The following is a 20,402-nucleotide window of genomic DNA, read 5'->3' as shown; positions in this document are numbered from 1 at the left end:
GCCCCCTCGCCACGCCAGCCACGCCACATCCACCGACGATGGCTTCACATTGGCATCCCGCCGCCAGGCCAAATGCCGATGGCGAGGAGAATGCCCCGACACAGCAAGAAGATCATGAAAGTACGGATTCCATCCCCCGGGACAGGAACACGGACATGGACATGGACATGAAAGCACCTTCGAGCCGGAGAGCGTCGTGGGCGCAAACGGCCATGGAATCCGAGGCGGCACATGAATGGCCGGATGATTGGTCGACGCGAGACTCGGACTTGATCACCACGTCGGAGGATGTTGCCCCTCTCGCCCATGTGCTCGTAGCAGAAGAGGAGAGTCATGAACCGGAAATGGACACGGCACCTGATAAGGAAGAGGAAGACTCGGCACCCGTGACGGGCGACCAACACGCCGACGGCTACGATTATCAAGGCGAGGTGTCGCAAATGGACGAGGCCGTGGGTGAAGCCCCAAGTGCCCCGTTGCTGCYGGATGAAGAAGCTCTGCCGACCGTCGAGCAGACGGACTCCACCCAGCAGGAAGATGATTCCATGTTGGACGATTTCGATGCCCCTCTCTCCCCTGCCAAATCTCACAGCACACCGGCACCTCTGGATCGGAGCTTCACCACAAACTTCACCGAAATGCCTCGCCAGGACACGGAACAGGACGACGACAGCCCACAAGCACAGCCGGATGTCGCAACGAGTGAAGGCTGGCCTTCAATAGGGGATGACAAAACGTTTGGAGAGCTACTGGGGGATCATGTGCCCGCTGCAGCAACGCAGGAGGTTGCTAAAGAAGGGCTTGCAGAAGAAGTCGAGGCCTCGAGGGATGTACAGTCTGCAGACGATGGCTGGGGTGCTGCGGGAGAAGACGATGCGTTCGGCCAGTTACAAGCCCAGCCACAAGCTACAGATGATGATGTGGAAATCTCGCGAGAAGTCCACCCGGAGGTCCAACAACAGCCACAGGACATGAATGATGCATGGGGAGCTGCAGTGGACGATGATGCATTTGGCGATTTACRGGCACAGCAAGGACCAGAGCCACAGCAGGCAGACGATGCATGGGGGAATGCGGTGGATGAAGACGCCTTTGGAGACTTAGTGGGCAAAGGAGATTCCACTGCGATCCTTCCAGATGTGTCCTCGGTTGACGCACCAGGAGCCAGACCGGAGGAGGATCTAGCTGCGATATGGCAAGCTGCCCTGGACGACGATGAGCTACTGGACGAATCAAATGAGCTCGATCCCTCTACAATCTTTGGAGATGACGACGATGGCTTTCTCCTGGACGACGGTGATGAATTATTGACCTCGACGCCAGCTCCTGCCCAGCCTCAAAGAACGACTACGAATCCATACGTGCCCACACAGTCTTCAACGCAAAATTCACCCCAAGTAAATCCTTACGCAGTGCCAAATCATCAACTCATGGGCCAGACCATCGGGAGAGGGGGCGGAACACCATCCACCGGCCTGTTCGACGTGTATGGTCATAACCAACAAGCGCAGCCAGATACTTCCCAAAGACCCGCTGCCGTGTCCGCACAAAGCTTCGCCTCCAAATCCAAGGGTGGCTACGAATCTCCATATGACCTCCCAATGGACGTGGTTAAGCAGCCTCGTCAGCGTCCACGACAAGCTCAAGCACCGGTCCCTGGGGCTCAGGTCGCGCCAACACCTCCCCCACGCACTGCTAGTATGATCTCTCAACCTGCAGTAGACACAGCCCCTCCAACATCGGGTGTTCCATCCGCGAATACTCCCGTCCCTGCAAAGACAACTCCCAGGTCGAACAGTGGTTTCTTCGAGGATCTCCCAATCGCACCCAAACCGCGTGCGCGTCCATCGGGAGCATACACGCCGCAGCCGGCTGGATCAATGCYACCACAACAGCTGCCGTCAAGAGGTCCCATGGCGCCGCCCATGCAGCCCCCTCAAAGACCGGACGCGCCTCCTCAAAGACCGGATGCCCCGCCTCAGCAACCTGTCTACGGTGGCTTTCAACAACCAGATCGCCTGCCCCTCTTACCGGACCAGCCGACGGCCGCACCGCAGAATCAGATGCAGCCGCCGGCAGTGCCATCGCAGAATCATCGATACTCGCCTAGCCTGCCAACACCGTCTACAAATCAGAATCGATTCTCGCCTGCGCCGCCATCGCAAGGACCTCCCGGTGGCGCTTCACGATATTCACCGGCGCCGGGGGCCGCGCAGAAGAGGTACTCTGTGGGACCAGCCACCACACATGTCCCTCCTGGTGTGCAGCAAGGCCATGCGTTTGCGCCGCGAACCAGTAGCCCGCTTGCATTCCACACCGACAAGCCTCACCCTCCTCTCCCTCATGAGCTTCACCGGAATGCTCCATCTTTGCCCTCTTCGCCCCCCGTGGCCAATGGAGCTCGGACGTCAATGAGCATGTCGCCCGATCGCGCTGCTGGCATGACCTTTTCTCCTGTTGAACCACGCACGCCCGCGTCATATCTTGCTAGTCCACCGCCACGTCCACAAACTCAATCACCTCCCACCGTCATGAAGCAGGCAAGGTATTCAATGCCGGCCACAGAGCGATCGACATCAATAAAAGCGACCCCCAAGATACACCTATCGCATCGAAGACAGTTCAGCCGGGATCTGCCTTTTGTAGAGCCCAACGATGAACGAGCACACGATCCCCTTCAAAGATGGAAAGGCCAACCAATCTTCAGATGGGGAAATTCCGGATCCATCATCAGCAGTCTGCCAAAGCAGACCCCTTTCTATGCCGCCGGTCATRGCATCCCAAGCATTAAGTGCACGGCGGGTGACATTTCCATCCAAGACGCCACGAGCTTCCTTCCGATGGACGACCGAAATGCCAAGTTCCCCGGGCCTCTCACCTCGAAAGCAAAGGGAAGAAAGAAGGACGTTCTAGCCTGGATGTCGGGCAAACTCGAGGATCTGGAACGATCAGCCGAGGCTGTGCGAATGGACTTCAATATGGATCCTGATCTCAAAAAGCGTGTCGAGGAGAAGCTAGTCCTCTGGAAACTTGTAAAGATCTTTGTCGATCACGACGGCACACTCGAGGGTAGCCCAAAAATCGAGGAAGGAGTACGGGCCGTCTTACTCCCCAACTTGACCCAAATGGCTCAGGTCATGGATTTGCAAAGCCCGATTGGTCCATCCGGCGTAGAGGCAGATCCAGTTGATAGGGCAGTGGTCGTGCAGATTCKCCAGGCTTTGCTTGAAGGCCAGCGTGAACGCGCTGTTTGGTTGGCCGAGGAGAAGAAGTTGTGGGGTCATGCCATGCTGCTGGCTTCTACAATGGGGCCTGAAGTGTGGAAGCAAATCATCCAGTCCTTTGTCCGCTCCCAAGTCAAAACCGTCGGGAGTGATGCCCGGAGTCTTGCTGCGCTGTATCAGGTCTTTGCGGGCAATGCAGAGGAGTGTGTGGATGAGCTCGTCCCGCCATCTGCTCGCGCGGGCTTCCAGATGGTATCAAAATCCGACGGTGTTGCTACGGGTAATCCACTTGAAGGTCTGGACCAATGGCGCGAGACGCTGGGTCTTGTGACTGGCAATCGCACGCCCAATGACACACAATCGATGCTTGCTCTTGGAAAGCTCTTGAGCGGGTACGGAAGAGCAGAGGCGGCACACAGCTGCTTCCTTTTTGCACGCCATTTCGCCAAACACACCGGTGCGGATGATGTGGAAGCCAGCTTTGTTATTCTCGGCGCGGACCATACTGTTGGAAATTTCGCCAATGACATTGATTCCATTCTTTTGACTGAGATCTACGAATGGGGATCCTCTCTCTCGGCTCCGAGCGGAACGCAGGCGTACATTCCGCACCTGCAGTCCTTTAAGCTCATCCACGCTCAAGAACTCGCCGCGCATGGCCTCACGGGCAAGGCACAAGCATATTGCGACCACATCACCTCCGCCTACACCTCCACTACACGGCCGAGCCAATACTATCACCCGACCTTTACTCAGTCCGTGGCAGATCTGAGCGCTTTCTTATCACAAAGCCCGCATGCTGCGCAAGGGTTGATCAGCAAAAAGGCCATGAACAAGGTCTCATCAGGCGCTGCAAGCTGGTTCACTAAATTCGTGAGCGGCGATGATGGCGCTGATGCTGTTGGCGCGAATGGTGCTGGTGTCGGAGGACAAGACAGCTCGCCATTCGCACGCGTCAATGGAGACTCACCTATCAACCTCAGTCCCTCGGCAAGTGGCACCAACCTCTACAATCCCATGATGGGCACTGGCATGCCAGTCACCGGCCCAATTCACGGTGTCTCGACACCTTCCAATTTCCAGCAGCCCACCACTTTCATCCCCARCACATCGGCGCCGASTAAATACGCGCCTTCGGCAGGTGGGAGCATCTCTGGAGGAAGTAAGTACGCGCCTGGTGGTGGACCAGGAAGTCTCGGAGGGCCTGCCGAAATCCACTCTCGGCCTGCATCCACCAGAGGTTCGCGGAGTTACACACCCGCGCCTGTTTCATCCTCTACTGGCACTCAGCCACTCGCTGTACCGGGTCGACCGGCTGGGAACAGGGCGGCCAGCGCGTATAGTGCTGAATCGAGGAGGGGTAGTGCGCAGTTTGGAAGTCCACTGGGCAGCTATCAGCCGAGTCAAGGGAGCTATCAACCTAGTCCTCAAGGCAGCTACCAGCCAAATTCAGCACTCGCGGCGAACAATTCTGGTCCTTCTCAGCTTCAGGGCGGTGAGAGTGCAGGCATGTACGGGTATCAGCCGCAGGTCACGTCGCCTGCTGAAGGTAGTCAGGCGCCGTACGGATATCAGCCGCAAGTCGCTACTCCACAGCAACCTGAGGAGGAGGAGGATGAGGATGAAGARGAAGATGCTTTCGCGAGACCACCGCCGTCTCAGCCTCATGGCTTTGAGGCGTCAGGGGAGGATGACGCTGAAGGTGGTGGATACGCTCCGCCATCTGCTACTGGTGGATATGAACCACCTTCCACCACTAGTGGATACGGATCACCTTCAGCTGATACTGGAAGTTATGCTCCCCCGGCAGCATATACCGGCGGCTACGAACCACCCTCCACAGAAACCTCGGGMTATGAACCACCCTCAACATCAGGAGGTGGCTACGAACCTCCTTCCTACCAACCCTACAACCCCGACGCCGAAGACTCTCCCGAAGAACCCAAGCCCAAAAAATCCATCCTGGACGATGACGAAGACGACGCCACCGAACTCGCCGCCCGCGCCGCCGCTCTCAAAAAAGCCGCGGCCGACAAAGCCGCCGACGACGCATTCCGCAAGGCAGCCGAGGCCGACGCCGCCCGAGATGACAAGAAGCACTCCAGCAGTCAATCTCTTGGCGGGGGCGGAGGGGAAAAGAAAGGGTGGTTTGGAGGATGGTTCAAGAAAGATCCAAACGCCCAGGGACAGCAGGGCAACGGACCCATTCGAGCGAAGTTGGGAGAGGAGAATTCCTTTTATTATGATGAGGATCTGAAGAAGTGGGTGAATAAAAAGGGAGGTGCGGAAGCTGCTACGGCTAGTAAGGCCACGCCTCCTCCTCCTATGAGGGGGCCTAGTGGACCTCCGGGTAGTCGAGTTGGTAGTGGAGTTGCGGGAGGGCCCCCTTCGAGGAATGTCAGTAGTGGATTGGTATCGGGACCGCCTTCAAGGATGGGGACTCCTGCTGCTGATGGCAGCGGCGGTGGGATGCCGCCAAACCCGATCTCGGCTTTGCCACCTGGAGGACTGATGAATGGCGGTGTTGGTGGGGCGACGATCAGTAGACCCGGCACGGGAATGAGTCATGCGAGTAGTTTGGATGATTTGTTGGGGCCACCTGCTGGGGGGCAGAGGAAAGTTGGAGGGACGGTGAAGAAGAAGAAGGGGGGGAGGTATGTGGATGTTATGGCCAAGTGATGTTAGGTTTGAGGGGTGAGGGGGGAGGTATTTGATACCTTCTGGAAGCGGATTGGATTGGCGTTTGATTGAATTGGCATTGGCGTTGCTTGATGGATGAGGGAAAAGGGATTTGTATAGGTTTTTTCTTTTTCCCCCTTTCTTTTGGGGAAGTTTGTATGAGTGAGTGAGAGTGAGAGTGAGGATTTTTGGAATCTCGAAATCCTGCTGCTGTATTGTGTATGGATTGATAGATGGATGATGATAGGGAGGAGGAAGTTTGGAGGTGTATTTTGTAGATATCTTATATTATATTTCATCCAAAACCGGAATGAATTGTAAGACGCTCTTTGGCTTGACTTTATGAGGAAGATGCGTACGATACTCTATTTTTCGTGAAGAATGCTCTATAATCATCATCATCATCATCATCATCATCGTGTCTTGTACAATGAATTGGAGATGGAGACGAATGGGAAATGTATGTGTATAAATTAGGACCATGTAGATGGATGGATGATCGGAATGGAGGACGGAGGGTGTTCTGTCCTCCCCGTTAGCGAGCGGCCCGATGGATGGAAATATGCATGCATGCAGGTCAAGGGGCAAGGATGCAAGGTACATACATACATATAGGTTTACCTCACAGGTACAGTATTCCATTCCATATCTTGCCCGATTGACAACCGTGCTAACAAGGTTGGTCATCATCACTGTGTTTGCATTACAATACAACGCTATGTATGCTCGGAAACGTCCACTATTGTCTAAAGAAAATGTTGATTTGGGGCATGCAAAGAGACGCACGCAGTATTAACGTAGAATTATTAGATTTCATTTCCATATTCGGTGGTAGTAATATGATGATGCTTCTCCTCTCTCTCTCCCTCTCTCTTTCGATTAAAACTCTCGCAAGCAAGCAAGAAGAGCAATCAAAACAGACACGCTATGCTTGATTTGAAAGCGCAACATATATCGTTGACATTCCCCATCATCTCGTGTGTGTGTGTGTGCGTGATTGCGTTTGTCGCAACAACAACAACGACAACAAAGCACGCACATTCAACAACAACCTTGGACCACCCCAATCCGACCGAGCTCGCGAGAGATATCCATCCAAGAGCAGCATGTAGACGCCACGCTAAAAGACCAGCTTTTTCCCCGCCCCTTTCGTCCTTTTTTCTCTCCTTCTCTAGGAGGAAAGATTACAAAGACATTTCCCATAGTAATAATAACATGTATCCAAACATGACGGGCTCCCTCCTCCAGGTCGTGAATGATGCGTCAAAACACCAGATGCATGTGCGTCATTCGCTTGCCAGCCGTAGAATCAGAATACAAAGTTTGTTCGTGAACTCAAAGTCGTGTGCTCAACAGAGAGAGTGAGAGAGTGAGAGAATAGAGAGAGGTCCAAGCATCTCATAAAATGCCTGAATCTTTCAAAGCATTTTGTAAAATCGTCTCCTTGACGGCGGCAAAGACGAGACGGATGTTGGAGGTATCGGTCGCTTGTGTGAGACTATGATTCCGTCAGCAGGGTGTTGTGAGGATTGCAAGATGAAGCTTACTGGGGATAAAGGTTGAGATGTGCGCGGTTCACCTGGTTGAACCTCCATAATAGATACTTGGCTGCTCGGTTCACATCATTTCCTCCTGAGTAGTCCGGGAAATAAGTACCCAGAGGTGACTTGGCCAATTTCGCTCGGAATAAATCGACCTTGTTCAAAAAMAGGATGATTGAAGTCCTCATGAACCATCTCGAATTCACGACTGAATCGAAGAGTACCAGTGATTCCATCATACGGTTCTGCGAATGGTCAGTATCTGACAATGATGAGACACGGATCACATACTTGGCTGCTCTCTTCTAKCAGTACTTGGTCATACTCGCTGAGCGCCACGCAAAAGATGATGGAAGTCACATTTTCAAAGCAGTGAATCCATTTCTTGCGTTCGCTTCTTTGGCCACCCACGTCAAACATACTGTGAGATGTTAGTCGGGTTGCGTGATTCACCGTCGGCATAATCCACGCACTGTATGCTGAGCTGGCCCATTTGGAATCTGGTCTCATAGATACCGGTCGTTTTGGTTCGCGCTCGCAGGACATCGGATTCGGTTGCAATATAATCCGCCGCAGCTATTCGAGGCGCCTCGTCAAAAAAGCTGTCGGTAATCAGTATCCATCAGCAAGGCCATTCCACACAGCCCACGTACTATGGTGCAGAGTCCATCAGATAGAACTCGTTTTGATGGTCAAAGATCTTGGGTATGCAAGGATCCTTCCATATGGCTGCGACAGCCACGCCGACCTTGGGATTCAGAGCTTGTTGCGGATCGGGGTCGACAATGTACTCCATAATGTACTCGCAATGCTCCTTGTTCGTCGGGATCTCGACTTCAATCTCGAATTGGCGCATGGCTCCCACCAAAGCTTTTGCACAGTCTATCAGGTTCTTGTAGATGGTATGCCGGTATAGCACGAGCTCGTCCACGCTATATCCGTTCTGATGTATGATCTTCATTTGCTTTACGATTGTCGACTTCCCACTCTCACCCGACCCTTTGCCGGACATTAGCATTCGCAGGAACATACCAGCTTCACTGACGGAGCATACCCAATAGCAATATCTTGCATTCTCGCCGTAGTTTCTTCGAGTCCTCTTCTAGCGAGCGGTCGATCATTTGACTGCGCTTCTTCTGATCGCCCTCCTCATTGTTGCCGCTGCTCATGCAGGCACCCATGGCGAACTGCCGGCGCCGGGCTCGCCCAGCCGCTGGAGCGGGCTCAGGCAATGGATCTGGGAACCCCAAACCGCCGCGAATTCGTGGGCTCTGCCACGGTTATGGAGTCTTTGGAAGGTTGTCCAATGGTAGCACGGCGAGTCGAACGATTCAAGAGGAGTGGAGTGAGGTGAGGTGAGGTGGAGGAAGCGCGGCGGGCAGCGGCCTGCGCTACAGTGTAGTGCGGAATGCAGCTGCACCGCGCGTGGCTTTGTTATCGTCCCGGGGACCTGGGAGACGGGTGCATGCGGCGGCGGCGGTGTGGTCAATCGTCGTGGTTCGGTGGGCGGAGGCAGGGGGTCCGGTTAGTCCCGAGGTGGTAAGTATCACACCTGACCGTGAGGGCGTGAATGCGGTGGACACTGGACAGGGAGATGCSAATGCGATGGGACCGTTAAGCCGGGAGTAGTGCAGCAAGTGATCTTGGGTGACGACTAGTTCTAGCTCGCAAAGGAGCTAGCGTACAATTAAATGGTCCATCCAATTGACACAACAATCATCTTCCCATGATCATCAGATGCTCCGTCTTTCTCCCTTTCTTCATTCTTTCTTTTTCTCTCTCTCTCCCGTTGCTCCTCACACATTCACCATGAGATCATACGGACGACTGGAGTCGGGCGTCGCATAAGGGATCGCGTCGGACTCATGTGCCAGGCCGAGTTGGTCGTGGGAATTATGCACTGGAATAAATGAATAAACCCAACCGCCCAAGTAGACGACATCCGGAGAGGATGGCATGTGCCTCCCAGGACTAATTACCTACTACTTTGCTAAGCCTTAGGGCACACAAACTGATCAGATCAACGATTCCAACGAGTACAGGCATCCATTCATGGACCGTCTGCTGGCTATGAACGGCAGTCAAAAAAGCTACATGTTTGAAGTGGCCGAACCTCTACAAATCCGGGCCGGAGGGAGACTTTCCGACATTCATCTGTCGTTTCCCCTCCCGCATCGCCATCGGGAGGGAAACCGACATTGCTTACTCCCAGAAGGAGCAATACAGTAATCAATACTCCACTTGGAGTGCCCTGGTAGAATATCTTCGACGAGGAGCAGTTCGTCACACAGCCCGAAGCCCTCGACCAGGTACAATTCCCCGCGCGCACGGATCGCTGGAAGCAGCACCGTCGCCGTCAATCTGCCTAGTGCTCACCCGCACGTGGCAATCAGATGTGCCTCGACACGACGGCAAAATCCCCGACACCCAGGGAATGTGACAACGAAATGTACATGGCCGGCAAAATTCGGTCCATCTCATGTGAAAGCAGCAATCCGCCTGTTTTAAAAGCATCGCCCTGGCATCATTCCTCTCCGATGCCCCCCGTACCCACCCATAACACCCATACCCATGCCCATACCCATTCCTCTTGGCATGACAGCGCCACAGTTGATGCCGCCACCAAATTGCCGGCCGTCGCCCAATCTTCGTGAATGACGGCCACCCATACCACTCGTCCCAAAGCCTCCAACACTGAGGTCCCCTCCCATGCCAAATTCGCTCACACCACCTGCGTTCAACAATCAGCACAGCTCACTTCCATCCCCAAGTTCTCTTGCGCCTTTGATTTCCCCTTCCGATATGAAAGTCAAGACCAAGACTGCAGTCCAATCGAATACCAGCTTGCAGTCACTTAGTAGGGCAAGTGCGGGATAGAGAGAGAAACATACCGCCAAAGCCCTGACCATTCCTCCTCCCACGCTGACTCTTGCGGTAAGACGTGAAGGGGTCTTCCATTTCGCCTTCCTCATCCCAATACGCATCATCGTCGTCCTCTTCATCTTCGAGACCCATCATCATGTCCCACCAGCCCGGCGGCATTCCTCCTGTGTTGCCCGCCATCCCCATGCCACGATTCGCGAAGCCCAACTCTCCACCTTCGCCGTAGCCTCCACCCATTCCCATACCACCACCACCAGCCATACTCAACGGCCCTCCCAYGGTGCTTGAGCATCCGCCACCCGTCATACTCAGCGGCCCTCCCATGTTGCCCAGAGGACTTGCTCCCATTCCGTGAGGATATGGATATCTCCCTGCACCATACGGAGAACCTTGCATGCCATGAGGAGCCATTCTCAGAAAATTCATATTATGCATAAAAGGCATCCCACCAGGTCCCTGTGCTGCTCCTGCAGAATCGTTTCAGAGAGTGTCATCTGCACGCGAGGGTCGATCTTCAACATACCATATCCCATGGCTCTACGACCCGGCATCATGCCATTGCCGCCACCCATCAGACTCATCATCTGATAGTACTGGGGATCCATCATTGGACCCATCATATCGGCTTGCTGTTTGCGGCCCTTGAAGAGAGAAGACAAGTTCGTGTCACAACGTAAAGACAAGGTAAGGTTTGTTGCAGGTCACGCGCTCAATGGAATTGAGAAGTGTAAGAAAACCGGGAATGCAGAGGCCAGACCAACGCTTTGCTTTGTAGACGGCGCAAGTTGATCGGCTGTCATACATGCTGCTCATCGGTACGACGGAGTGCGGGATACGATTTGCTCCACGAGTACAACATCAAGTGGGATGATGGCTCGAATGACTGGAGTGGGTGTGTGATGGATTTCTTCTGTGCGAGACGGAGGCATGCAGATGATAGGTCACCAATTTGGAGCAAACATTTCACCCCGGTTTCACGGTGTGTGTGCGACGATGGCTGATGAAGGAGGTGGAGCACAGTATGCTTCCAAGTTGAACTCACTGCCAACCACCGTATCAAGAGTATTCGGCCGAAGTAACTTTTCGACGTCGCTACCGTCTGAGTGAGCTGCTGCTTGTCACATAGATCGTCGAGAAGTTATCGTCACGGTCGTTGGTGTGCTTTCCTTTGGAGGTGGGTGTTGGAGTCCCACGGATCCTCCAAGAGCGGTACGCACTTGATGCTGTTGTGTTTGAACAACATTGTGGATGTCAACGAAGCGGTTCGGTCTACGACGTGGGCGCATCTTCACCGAGAGTTCCTCATCTGATGTCGTGTTGTTCCATCATCGTCAGAATCATCCCGCGATGTGATTTTTGCTGTGCTAAGGTAGGTAGGTATTTCGGCTCACATTCTTCGGCTCCCCAACGGCCACTGCACGTGCAGGCGCATATATTGTTTGCAGACCGCTTCTTCATTGATCAATCACCTTTTACACTTGATACAGTTGCAACAGAAGTCATCGACCTCTGCTACATGTAATGCACGCCTAAGACGAATCGCCACGAATACGAACGCGAGATTCCGCCCAACTCTCACGCCTCCCCGCCATCTCCGTCTGCGTCCGTCGTCGATCGCATTCGTGGATTCTCGACGCATTGCGAGTAAACAATCCTTCCATGATGATGATGGGGAGGAGATGTGGACAGCGACACTCGGCACCGACCACTGATCAACGGAACCGAATTGCGTCTTTACAACTTATTGACCTCGTCGACGAATGGCCGAGCTGAACAGTCAGGTAGAACTAGACATGGCGCGACACGTGACGCGAATCCTGTGGAGCTTGGCTTGTACACCACTCACTCTCACACAAGGCTTGAGGCTGAGGCGGGATAGACACCCTACCTGAAGCGACCTGGTAGGTCCGTGTATATCTGCGGAGAGGAGATCTCTGCTTTTCCTCGGCTGCTACACTCGTTCTTTGCAGCTTCCTCAGTTTTGGTCTGCAAATCTCTTCAGATCCCATCATGGACCGGGTACACGAGATGTACCAGGACATGGCACAGGACCACATACACAGCGTGGTGGACTTTTGCACGGGGTCTTTGCGGTACAGTTCAATAGTCGCACTGCTGGCCGCCATCCTCGCGGCCATAACAAGTTACATCATATACCAACTCTACTTCCACCCCTTGGCATCATATCCCGGACCTTTACTCGGACGACTCACACGATTATATGATGTGTACCACGCATATATCGGCGACAAACATATCCTCTTCTATCACTTACACAAGCAATACGGCACGATAGTGCGATTCTCGCCAAATTCCCTCTCAATCAATGACCCAGCAGCGTTGAAGGTCATCTACGCCCATGGAGCGAATGTGCAAAAGTCAGAGTTCTACAAATGCTTCCGAGCAGCACCACAGGCCATTTCTACTTTGCTCGCAACGGAAAGGCAGCATCATGCCCGCAAACGCCGGATCATGGGCCAGGCCTTTGCGGACTCTGCGCTGAGAGGTTTCGAACAGTATGTTGTTGGACATGTAGAAGACCTGGTCGACCGGATCGGAGAAGCGACCAAACAGGCTTCCTCAAGCACGAGCGGCGAGAAGCAAGGCTGGAGTTTGCCCATGGATATGGCGAGTTGGTCTAATTGGCTCGTCTTCGATATCATGGGAGACTTGGTTTTCGGTCGATCTTTCAACACGCTCAAGAGAGCAGAGAATAGACGTGGGATATACTTGCTGGGAAGGGCGGCGAGGAGAAATTACGTCGTTGCTGCTATGCCTACGTTGCTCTACACTGGACTGGAAAAGGTGTTTCCCTTATTGAGAGGGCTCTATCTAGATCGTTGTCAATACCTCGCGTTTGGTAAGAAGCAGGTCATGGAGAGGACAAAGGAAGGTGGTTTTGGTCAGCCTGGTAGTCCATCAATGGAGTCTGGCCGTCGTGATATCTTTTCCTTCCTGCTTCATGCTAAAGATCCGGAAACTGGCGAGGGAATGCCCATGGCTGAGTTGTGGATGGAAGCAAACACGTTGATCGTCGCTGGTAGCGACACAACTTCCACGTGAGTCTTGATGTTGCTGCGTTGGAAATGTCTTACTGACACAACAAACGTGTCGCAGAACCCTGTCGGCCGTTCTTTATTATCTGCTTCATAACACTCACACTCTCCGCCGTCTGGAGCAAGAAGTCAGAGGCGCATTCTCTTCCGCCGATGAAATTGTCACGGGCAGCAAAATGCAATCCTGCACCTACCTTCGCGCTTGCATAGACGAAACGATGCGAATGACCCCACCAGTCGGAGGAATTCTTCCTCGAGAAGTTCTCCCAGGAGGCCTAGCGATCCCAGCTTTAGGAGTGGACTTGCCAGCAGGGATAGATGTTGGCGTACCCATCTACGCCATTCATCATCATGAAGAATTTGTAACGGATCCCTTTACGTTCGACCCTTCCCGCTGGCTACCTGTGGCAGAGGGCGAGGAGGCGCACAAACAAGACAAAGACGCCCTGATGGCCGTCTGGAATCCCTTTTCGCTTGGACACCGAGGCTGTCTGGGCAAACCTTTGGTGTATATGGAACTCTGTATTGCCATTGCCAGGATGGTTTGGGACTTCGATATGCGAGTTAGTGCAGAGCAGTATGTGAGCGAGTTTTTGAAGGAGGATATTAAACGGGGGAGGAGAAGGAAAGAAGAGTATCAGCTGCTAGACTGGTTCATGAGTTGGAACCAAGGGCCCTGGGTGGATTTCAGGAGAAGAAGCATGTGAGAGAACATGAGCGGGTGATACAGCATCATCATTACCGGGTCACCACAGCGTATCTCTGTATCGAAGGTATGTCATTCCTGTTCACCAAAGGTCCGCCATCGCTAGGCTACCTTCGTATCTTACCTACTCTGGGGACCATAGACCAGGAGTCCACTTACTAAGCCACTGAGCTGGTTGATACTCTTGCTTGATTTACTAAGTATTCCTGAGCATACAACGCTGTACGGCAGACTACGGACTTCTCAGCTACATGTACATGTTCCCCGGAGTCGCGGAATGGTCATTCTGAGTGAGCATATTGGAAAGCAAAAGATTAAGCATGGGAATTCACGGCTTGGCGAACACTTTTCCGCAGGTACCTTTAAGGTTACAATGTGCACTTTTCGTTCTTCCTTCCTTCTCTCCCACCTCCATCTAAATCACAAAATGACAAGGCCTACCTAGTATGTCTTACTTCTCATAACCCGACGCTCGTAAAGATACATGACTGACCTGCTGAATAGGTTTCATACAGCAGATATGTACTCCAGCGACATGCAAATAGCAAACCACGAAACTCAACCGGTTCGCGAATGGAAAGAGGAGTATTCTCTATACTCGACAAGTCTGCCATGACGCGCCAATTCGCATCCGGCAAGAAAAAGAAACTCGAATGTATCATAAGCATGGGTCAGATTCTATAAGACGGACTTATCTCGTACGTCGCTGGAAGCTTCGCGGTGAAGCTTGTGTGGGATGTTTAGAAGCCAGATCCAGATCCAGCGATTCGCAGACTGCTGCTCGTAAGAGTTGCGCCTATGGCTGTGATGCTGCTGAATCATTGGCGGGGTGTTTTTCATGCGCGAGTGAGTCTTTCCGCCCCTTTCTGCTGAAGGGTGGGTATAGGGGAATGGAAAATTCTGGGAGAGAGGAGACTCCCTAGATACAGTCTACTACTCGTACATCACAAGTCAGATGCTCAAAGAAAGTGAAATAATGTTCATAGAATGATCAAGGTCTCCCAATTCTCATTCCTTTCATTCCCAACCTTCCATTCCACTCACTTCTGCCCATCCAAGCAGCCTCCCCGATATGTCCGATTGCACGCATTCATTACCGCAATATGAGTCTCCAAAACTTTCGTCAACGCACTTGTTTTCGTCTCATTGGCAAGTTCTTCGACAAGCTCCTTCCGAACAGCTCTGGCTTTGGCTTGTTCATGTCTGATCTTTTCGACAAGCGATTTGGGTTGCACGATTGCGAGCAATTGAAGGCCACGAAGATCGTTCTGGCATCTATAATGCTGGTTGTAGAAGGGCTGTGTTTGTCGGAGTAGTCTTAAGCGCTTGATCAAGTGGTGAGTTGAGTCCGCTTCGATTACGGTGGCGTTGTCGATGTTCCGTAATACATGTCCTCATAAAGGCTGAAGTACTAGTCGACAACATGCTATACTCATAATCGTAGTGATGGAATACTCCACGATAGGGGAAGAAATACCAAGGCGGCGAGGATAAAGCCGCTGTAGTTAATGGGCAGTAGATAGCCATCCTATGAGCAAAATGCAAATCTCGCTGCGGTCAATGAATGCATGGAATGAATGACATGGAGGGAGAAAGATAAAGAAGAAAACGTTCATTGCTTGCCTCCAAACTTCATCGACATCCCCTAATCAAGTAGTAAGAGCAATCGTGTAAAACAACGTCACCCATATATATCCCAGCTGCAAGCGTAGTAAAATACTGGCTGCCAGCGTCACCCTCATTATCAATGAGGTAAGTGAAGAAAGCCATAAGATTCCCACTGAAGCTCTCAATAGCGTCGTCGCTTTTCGGAAGCAACAAGAAGACGGCCACGTCGTCGTTGGTACTAATGAAGGGCCTTGGGTCAGGTTCAGGAGAAGCGGCATGTGATGACAGATAAGCATTTGAACCAGCAGCATCATCGGATCACCACAGCGTATCCCTGCATCGTATGTCATWCCTGCTGTAATCCTGTTCACTAAACACCAAAAGGTCCGCCACGGCCAGGCCAGGTTCTCAGAGAAATGATTCGCTGCCAACGCACTGATACCTGGCTGCTCGAGAGGACTCTGCTGGTCTGTGGGACCTTTGTTTCACAGCAACGCTATACAGCCAGTTTCGAAAATTCTCATCAGTCGCCTCGCTAAACAGCCATGAAGCAGATCAGAGTGACATCATTGGAAAATTCGGCGTTTCTGTTGCAAGCGTAGGTATAAGCGAGGCGGGTGCTGGGGTATACCTTACGGAGTAAAGTAGGACGAACTGCCCGTGGGCCGTGGGAAGGTTGATCGGGCTTTGCGTGTTTCCCGCCGCCGGAAGCGGTCTTGACTCCGAGCAGTTCACGCATTGCAGCCTCATCGAATGTTCCGCGTTTGCACTCTGCAGACAGGTCCCGCTCGAGAGGCCACAAGGCAGAGAGGGTAAAAACCCCACTGACACGCAGGCCGTGTGATTGGTATTTTTCTTCTGGCACAATTGCGGTAGACGCGCGATGTGACAGCAAAGGTGTACGTACGGAGTATGCCTGCCCGCTGAAGCCGGCATGAGCCCGGGGAAACTCGTCATTTGGCGGGATGGCARGCATCTCTGCGATAGTGGTCCTTCTTTCCTGGCCGCTGCTGGCTTCGTGGTGAGAGAACGATCAGCTGTTTGTTGGACAGAATAGGCAGTGGAAACGGTGGAAAGTGGAAACGGCCCGTAATCGGATATCGGAATATCGAAGATCGTCGCAACAACATCAAACATAACGAGTCCAGCCACTAAGAAGTTACGGCGCTTGTGAGCAGGAGCGACTTTCGAGTGAAGTGAAGCCTAAGTGAAGTGAGAAGTCGAGGGAGATTCCGCGGCCTACTTTCCACAAGGCGCCTTCCACTTTCCTCCACCCACGACATCTTTTGAGTGGACGAGTAGCCCCACGGAACGGAACGACTAGCACGACAACTGAGCATCTTCCACTTCTCGACCACCCCGCGACCATTCTCAACCCGACACCAATTCCACCTCCGTCCGACAAGACGCGAATTTGCTGCCGACCACCCCATCCGCACACCGGCATCACCTTCCGCGAGCTCGTCTCTTCCACTCTCGCCCTTCCAGCTATCTCCCCGCCACCGGCGCGCATACTACAACATGGCTGAATTCGTGAGAGCGCAGATTTTCGGTATGACAGTGATGACAAGCTCTTGGCCGCGATCACCGTGTGCTAATCCTCCATGCAGSCACCACGTTCGAGATCACCAGCAGGCAAGTGGATAAAAACGCAACCTCGCCGTGGCGGGAGCAAGAGATGGAGGAAGAGGTTGAGACACTGGGCTAACGCCCGCACAGATACTCGGACTTGCAGCCTGTGGGCATGGGGGCTTTTGGGCTCGTATGGTGCGTAAAAGATGTGGTGTGGATGGGCAGAGACACTTTCAACTGACCAGAGACACAGCTCCGCCAAGGACCAGCTCACTGGCCAGGCCGTGGCTGTCAAGAAGATCATGAAGCCCTTCAGCACGCCAGTTCTCTCCAAGCGGACATACCGTGAGCTTAAGTTGCTCAAGCACCTCAAACACGAAAACGTGATCAGTCTCAGCGACATCTTCATCTCGCCGCTGGAGGATATGTATGTTGGTGAATTCGCACTCTCCACAAACATGGCTTACCATTGCTCACAGCTATTTCGTGACTGAGCTGCTTGGTACGGATCTTCACCGTCTTCTGACCTCCCGACCACTTGAGAAGCAGTTCATCCAGTACTTCCTCTACCAGATCTTGGTGAGTGCGAGTGCTCATTGCTCGCGTGATCACATTCTGACCAACATAGCGCGGCTTGAAATACGTCCACTCTGCCGGTGTCGTGCACCGTGATTTGAAGCCCTCGAACATCCTTGTCAACGAGAACTGTGACCTTAAGATTTGCGACTTTGGTCTTGCGCGTATTCAGGACCCTCAGATGACCGGCTATGTCTCCACACGTTACTACAGAGCGCCTGAGATCATGTTGACCTGGCAAAAGTATGACGTCGAGGTCGACATTTGGAGTGCTGGATGCATCTTTGCGGAAATGCTCGAGGGCAAGCCACTTTTCCCAGGCAAGGATCACGTCAATCAGTTCTCCATCATCACCGAGCTGTTGGGCACGCCACCAGATGATGTTATTTCGACCATCTGCAGCGAGAACGTGAGCAAATTACAACGATTCGATGAAGCGGACGACACTAACGATCATCCCCGCAGACCCTCAGATTCGTGCAGTCGCTGCCGAAACGCGAACGTCAACCGCTAAAGAACAAGTTCAAGCACGCCGATCCTCAAGCTATTGAACTCCTCGAGCGTATGCTTGTCTTTGACCCACGGAAACGCGTCAAGGCGGGCGAGGCGCTGGCGGATCCATATCTGTCGCCCTACCACGACCCGACCGACGAACCTGAAGCAGAGGAGAAGTTTGACTGGTCCTTCAACGATGCCGACCTGCCTGTCGACACATGGAAGATCATGATGTATGCGCTAAAAGACGACTGCGCCAACAAGGGCTGACAGGAGGCAACTAGGTACTCTGAAATCCTCGACTACCACAACGTGGACTCGGCCAACAATGGCGAGGATCAAAGTAAGTTTTGATGGACATGGTCTCTCTACGGCGGAGCGCTTACATTTCTCGACACCCAGACAGCGGCGCGTTGGCAGCATGATGGAACGACGAAACGTTTTGATGGGCTAGTGGTATGACGGCAACAGTGATTATGGGGACCAAGAGACACCCGGGCTTCTCAGGACTGAAGCATAGCCGGATTGATCAGAGACGGAGGATATGTGCAGCAGCACAGGCTACAGAACCAGCTGCTAGAACGCCAGCGAGCGGCAGACAGCTGGTCAGGGAAATGGCACTTTGCAGATTATATTATACGCTCAATGCTGCTCGCAACAAAAGGATTGTTTATCATGACACGGATTTGAGGATGTCTATCTATTACCTTGTCATGTGCATGTTTCCGTGATGATCTGCGCGGGGGCCTCGGTAAAGCCGAAGATCGTACCTATGCATGGAATGCAGGTCGTACTAACTCTCGAACTCGTACTTCCGAACATCACATCGCCACTCGCAAGCATGGTGGTTCCCATACGGACTGGCCTCCTCAGGCAAGCAGCGACCTGCCTCCGCCAAAATCGAGCGACGCCCGTCCGCACTCTCTCCCGCGATGCCGCCATCCGAAGACTGGCGTCCACATTGGCCATCCTGGAGCAGCGGGATGGCAAGCTGAACATGTCCTCGCTCGCCTCTGTCACCGCCGCAATGAAGATGGGAGGCAGCGTCCATGGCTTCTTGGCTGGATCCAACATCAAAGCCGTGGCCGACGAAGCCGCCAAGGTTGAAGGATTGGAGAAGATCATCTACGTGGAGAATGGCGACTATGACCGTGGCCTGGCGGAGAACTGGGCCCCGCTGCTCGTGGAGAACATCAAAAAGGGTGGATACACACATGTCATGGCGGGACATTCAGCATTTGGCAAGGGCTTACTTCCCAGAGTGGCRGCAATGATGGACGTCCAGCAGATTTCAGACATTACCGAGATTCAAGGAGAAGACACCTTTGTTCGCCCCATCTATGCTGGAAACGCCATTTTGACTGTTCAAAGCGCGGACAACCCGAAGATTGTCACCGTTCGAGGAACCGCTTTTGCATCTGGAGCAGCGGAGGGTGGCAGCGCTAGCACAGAGGAGGGAACAGATCCCAAGGCCGAATGCCCAACACAGTGGGTTAGTGAGGATCTTGCGAAGAGCGATCGCCCCGAGCTTGCATCGGCGGAGAAGGTGGTCAGTGGAGGGCGAGGATTGAAGTCAAAGGAGGAATTCGACCGTCTCATGCCCCCGCTCGCAGACGCACTCGGTGCGGCCATCGGCGCCAGTCGTGCGGCGGTGGACTCTGGCTTTGCGGATAACAGTCTGCAAGTTGGGCAAACGGGGAAGAATGTGGCTCCTCAGCTATATCTCTGCGCGGGTATCTCGGGTGCCATTCAGCATTTGGCGGGAATGAAGGACTCCAAGGTCATTGCAGCGATCAACAAGGACCCCGACGCGCCTATTTTCCAGGTCGCGGACGTGGGACTTGTGGGTGATTTGTTCGAAAAGGTACCCGAGCTTACTGAGAAGCTCAACAGCGCGTGAAACCACAAATCGAACACTTGAACAATCCCACTCGTCATTAATTTCATCGTCAAATTCGTATTGTATCRGATGTTCTCGTGCTTTGTTGATGCAGCAGCTGGCTCCGGCGGCCAAGAAGTCGATCATAAATCTAGCGTAGCTTTGTCCCAAGCTTGTTGCAAG

At 53.1% G+C, this 20,402-nt stretch overlaps 7 protein-coding genes; 4 read left to right on the top strand and 3 right to left on the bottom strand.

Annotated features, from left to right (window-relative positions):
• Positions 1–38: 38 nt before the first annotated feature.
• On the top strand, positions 39–5,903 carry RCC_05717 (uncharacterized protein; the record flags this gene model as incomplete). Its single annotated transcript, XM_023770983.1, has 1 exon — positions 39–5,903. The coding sequence occupies one exon, from the start codon at positions 39–41 to the stop codon at positions 5,901–5,903; it is 5,865 nt and encodes a 1,954-aa protein (XP_023626751.1).
• Positions 5,904–7,301: 1,398 nt separating this feature from the next.
• RCC_05716 (probable G protein alpha subunit GNA-3) lies at positions 7,302–8,625 on the bottom strand (the record flags this gene model as incomplete). XM_023770982.1 has 6 exons in its annotated part: positions 7,302–7,401; positions 7,451–7,689; positions 7,736–7,865; positions 7,918–8,046; positions 8,098–8,443; positions 8,499–8,625. The coding sequence occupies 6 exons, from the start codon at positions 8,623–8,625 to the stop codon at positions 7,302–7,304; spliced, it is 1,071 nt and encodes a 356-aa protein (XP_023626750.1).
• Positions 8,626–9,948: 1,323 nt separating this feature from the next.
• Positions 9,949–10,947, bottom strand: RCC_05715 (uncharacterized protein; the record flags this gene model as incomplete). XM_023770981.1 has 3 exons in its annotated part: positions 9,949–10,175; positions 10,336–10,794; positions 10,851–10,947. The coding sequence occupies 3 exons, from the start codon at positions 10,945–10,947 to the stop codon at positions 9,949–9,951; spliced, it is 783 nt and encodes a 260-aa protein (XP_023626749.1).
• Positions 10,948–12,337: 1,390 nt separating this feature from the next.
• On the top strand, positions 12,338–14,090 carry RCC_05714 (related to cytochrome P450 67; the record flags this gene model as incomplete). XM_023770980.1 has 2 exons in its annotated part: positions 12,338–13,386; positions 13,445–14,090. 2 exons carry the CDS (start codon positions 12,338–12,340, stop codon positions 14,088–14,090), a joined length of 1,695 nt encoding a protein of 564 aa, XP_023626748.1.
• Positions 14,091–16,232: 2,142 nt separating this feature from the next.
• RCC_05713 (uncharacterized protein) lies at positions 16,233–16,673 on the bottom strand (the record flags this gene model as incomplete). Its single annotated transcript, XM_023770979.1, has 1 exon — positions 16,233–16,673. The coding sequence occupies one exon, from the start codon at positions 16,671–16,673 to the stop codon at positions 16,233–16,235; it is 441 nt and encodes a 146-aa protein (XP_023626747.1).
• Positions 16,674–17,218: 545 nt separating this feature from the next.
• RCC_05712 (Mitogen-activated protein kinase Hog1) lies at positions 17,219–18,765 on the top strand (the record flags this gene model as incomplete). XM_023770978.1 has 9 exons in its annotated part: positions 17,219–17,249; positions 17,308–17,359; positions 17,417–17,464; positions 17,523–17,696; positions 17,749–17,848; positions 17,898–18,254; positions 18,311–18,573; positions 18,625–18,683; positions 18,743–18,765. The coding sequence occupies 9 exons, from the start codon at positions 17,219–17,221 to the stop codon at positions 18,763–18,765; spliced, it is 1,107 nt and encodes a 368-aa protein (XP_023626746.1).
• Positions 18,766–19,181: 416 nt separating this feature from the next.
• On the top strand, positions 19,182–20,240 carry RCC_05711 (probable electron transfer flavoprotein alpha chain precursor; the record flags this gene model as incomplete). The annotated part of the gene is made up of 1 exon (XM_023770977.1): positions 19,182–20,240. One exon carries the CDS (start codon positions 19,182–19,184, stop codon positions 20,238–20,240), a length of 1,059 nt encoding a protein of 352 aa, XP_023626745.1.
• Between the last annotated feature and the right edge of the window lie 162 nt (positions 20,241–20,402).

The sequence above is a fragment of the Ramularia collo-cygni genome, assembly GCF_900074925.1.
Source record: "Ramularia collo-cygni strain URUG2 genome assembly, contig: RCC_scaffold08, whole genome shotgun sequence".
Taxonomy (NCBI): Eukaryota; Fungi; Ascomycota; class Dothideomycetes; order Mycosphaerellales; family Mycosphaerellaceae; genus Ramularia; species Ramularia collo-cygni.
The sequence above is the reverse complement of the archived record's forward strand: the minus strand, read 5'-3'. Positions and strand labels throughout refer to the sequence as shown.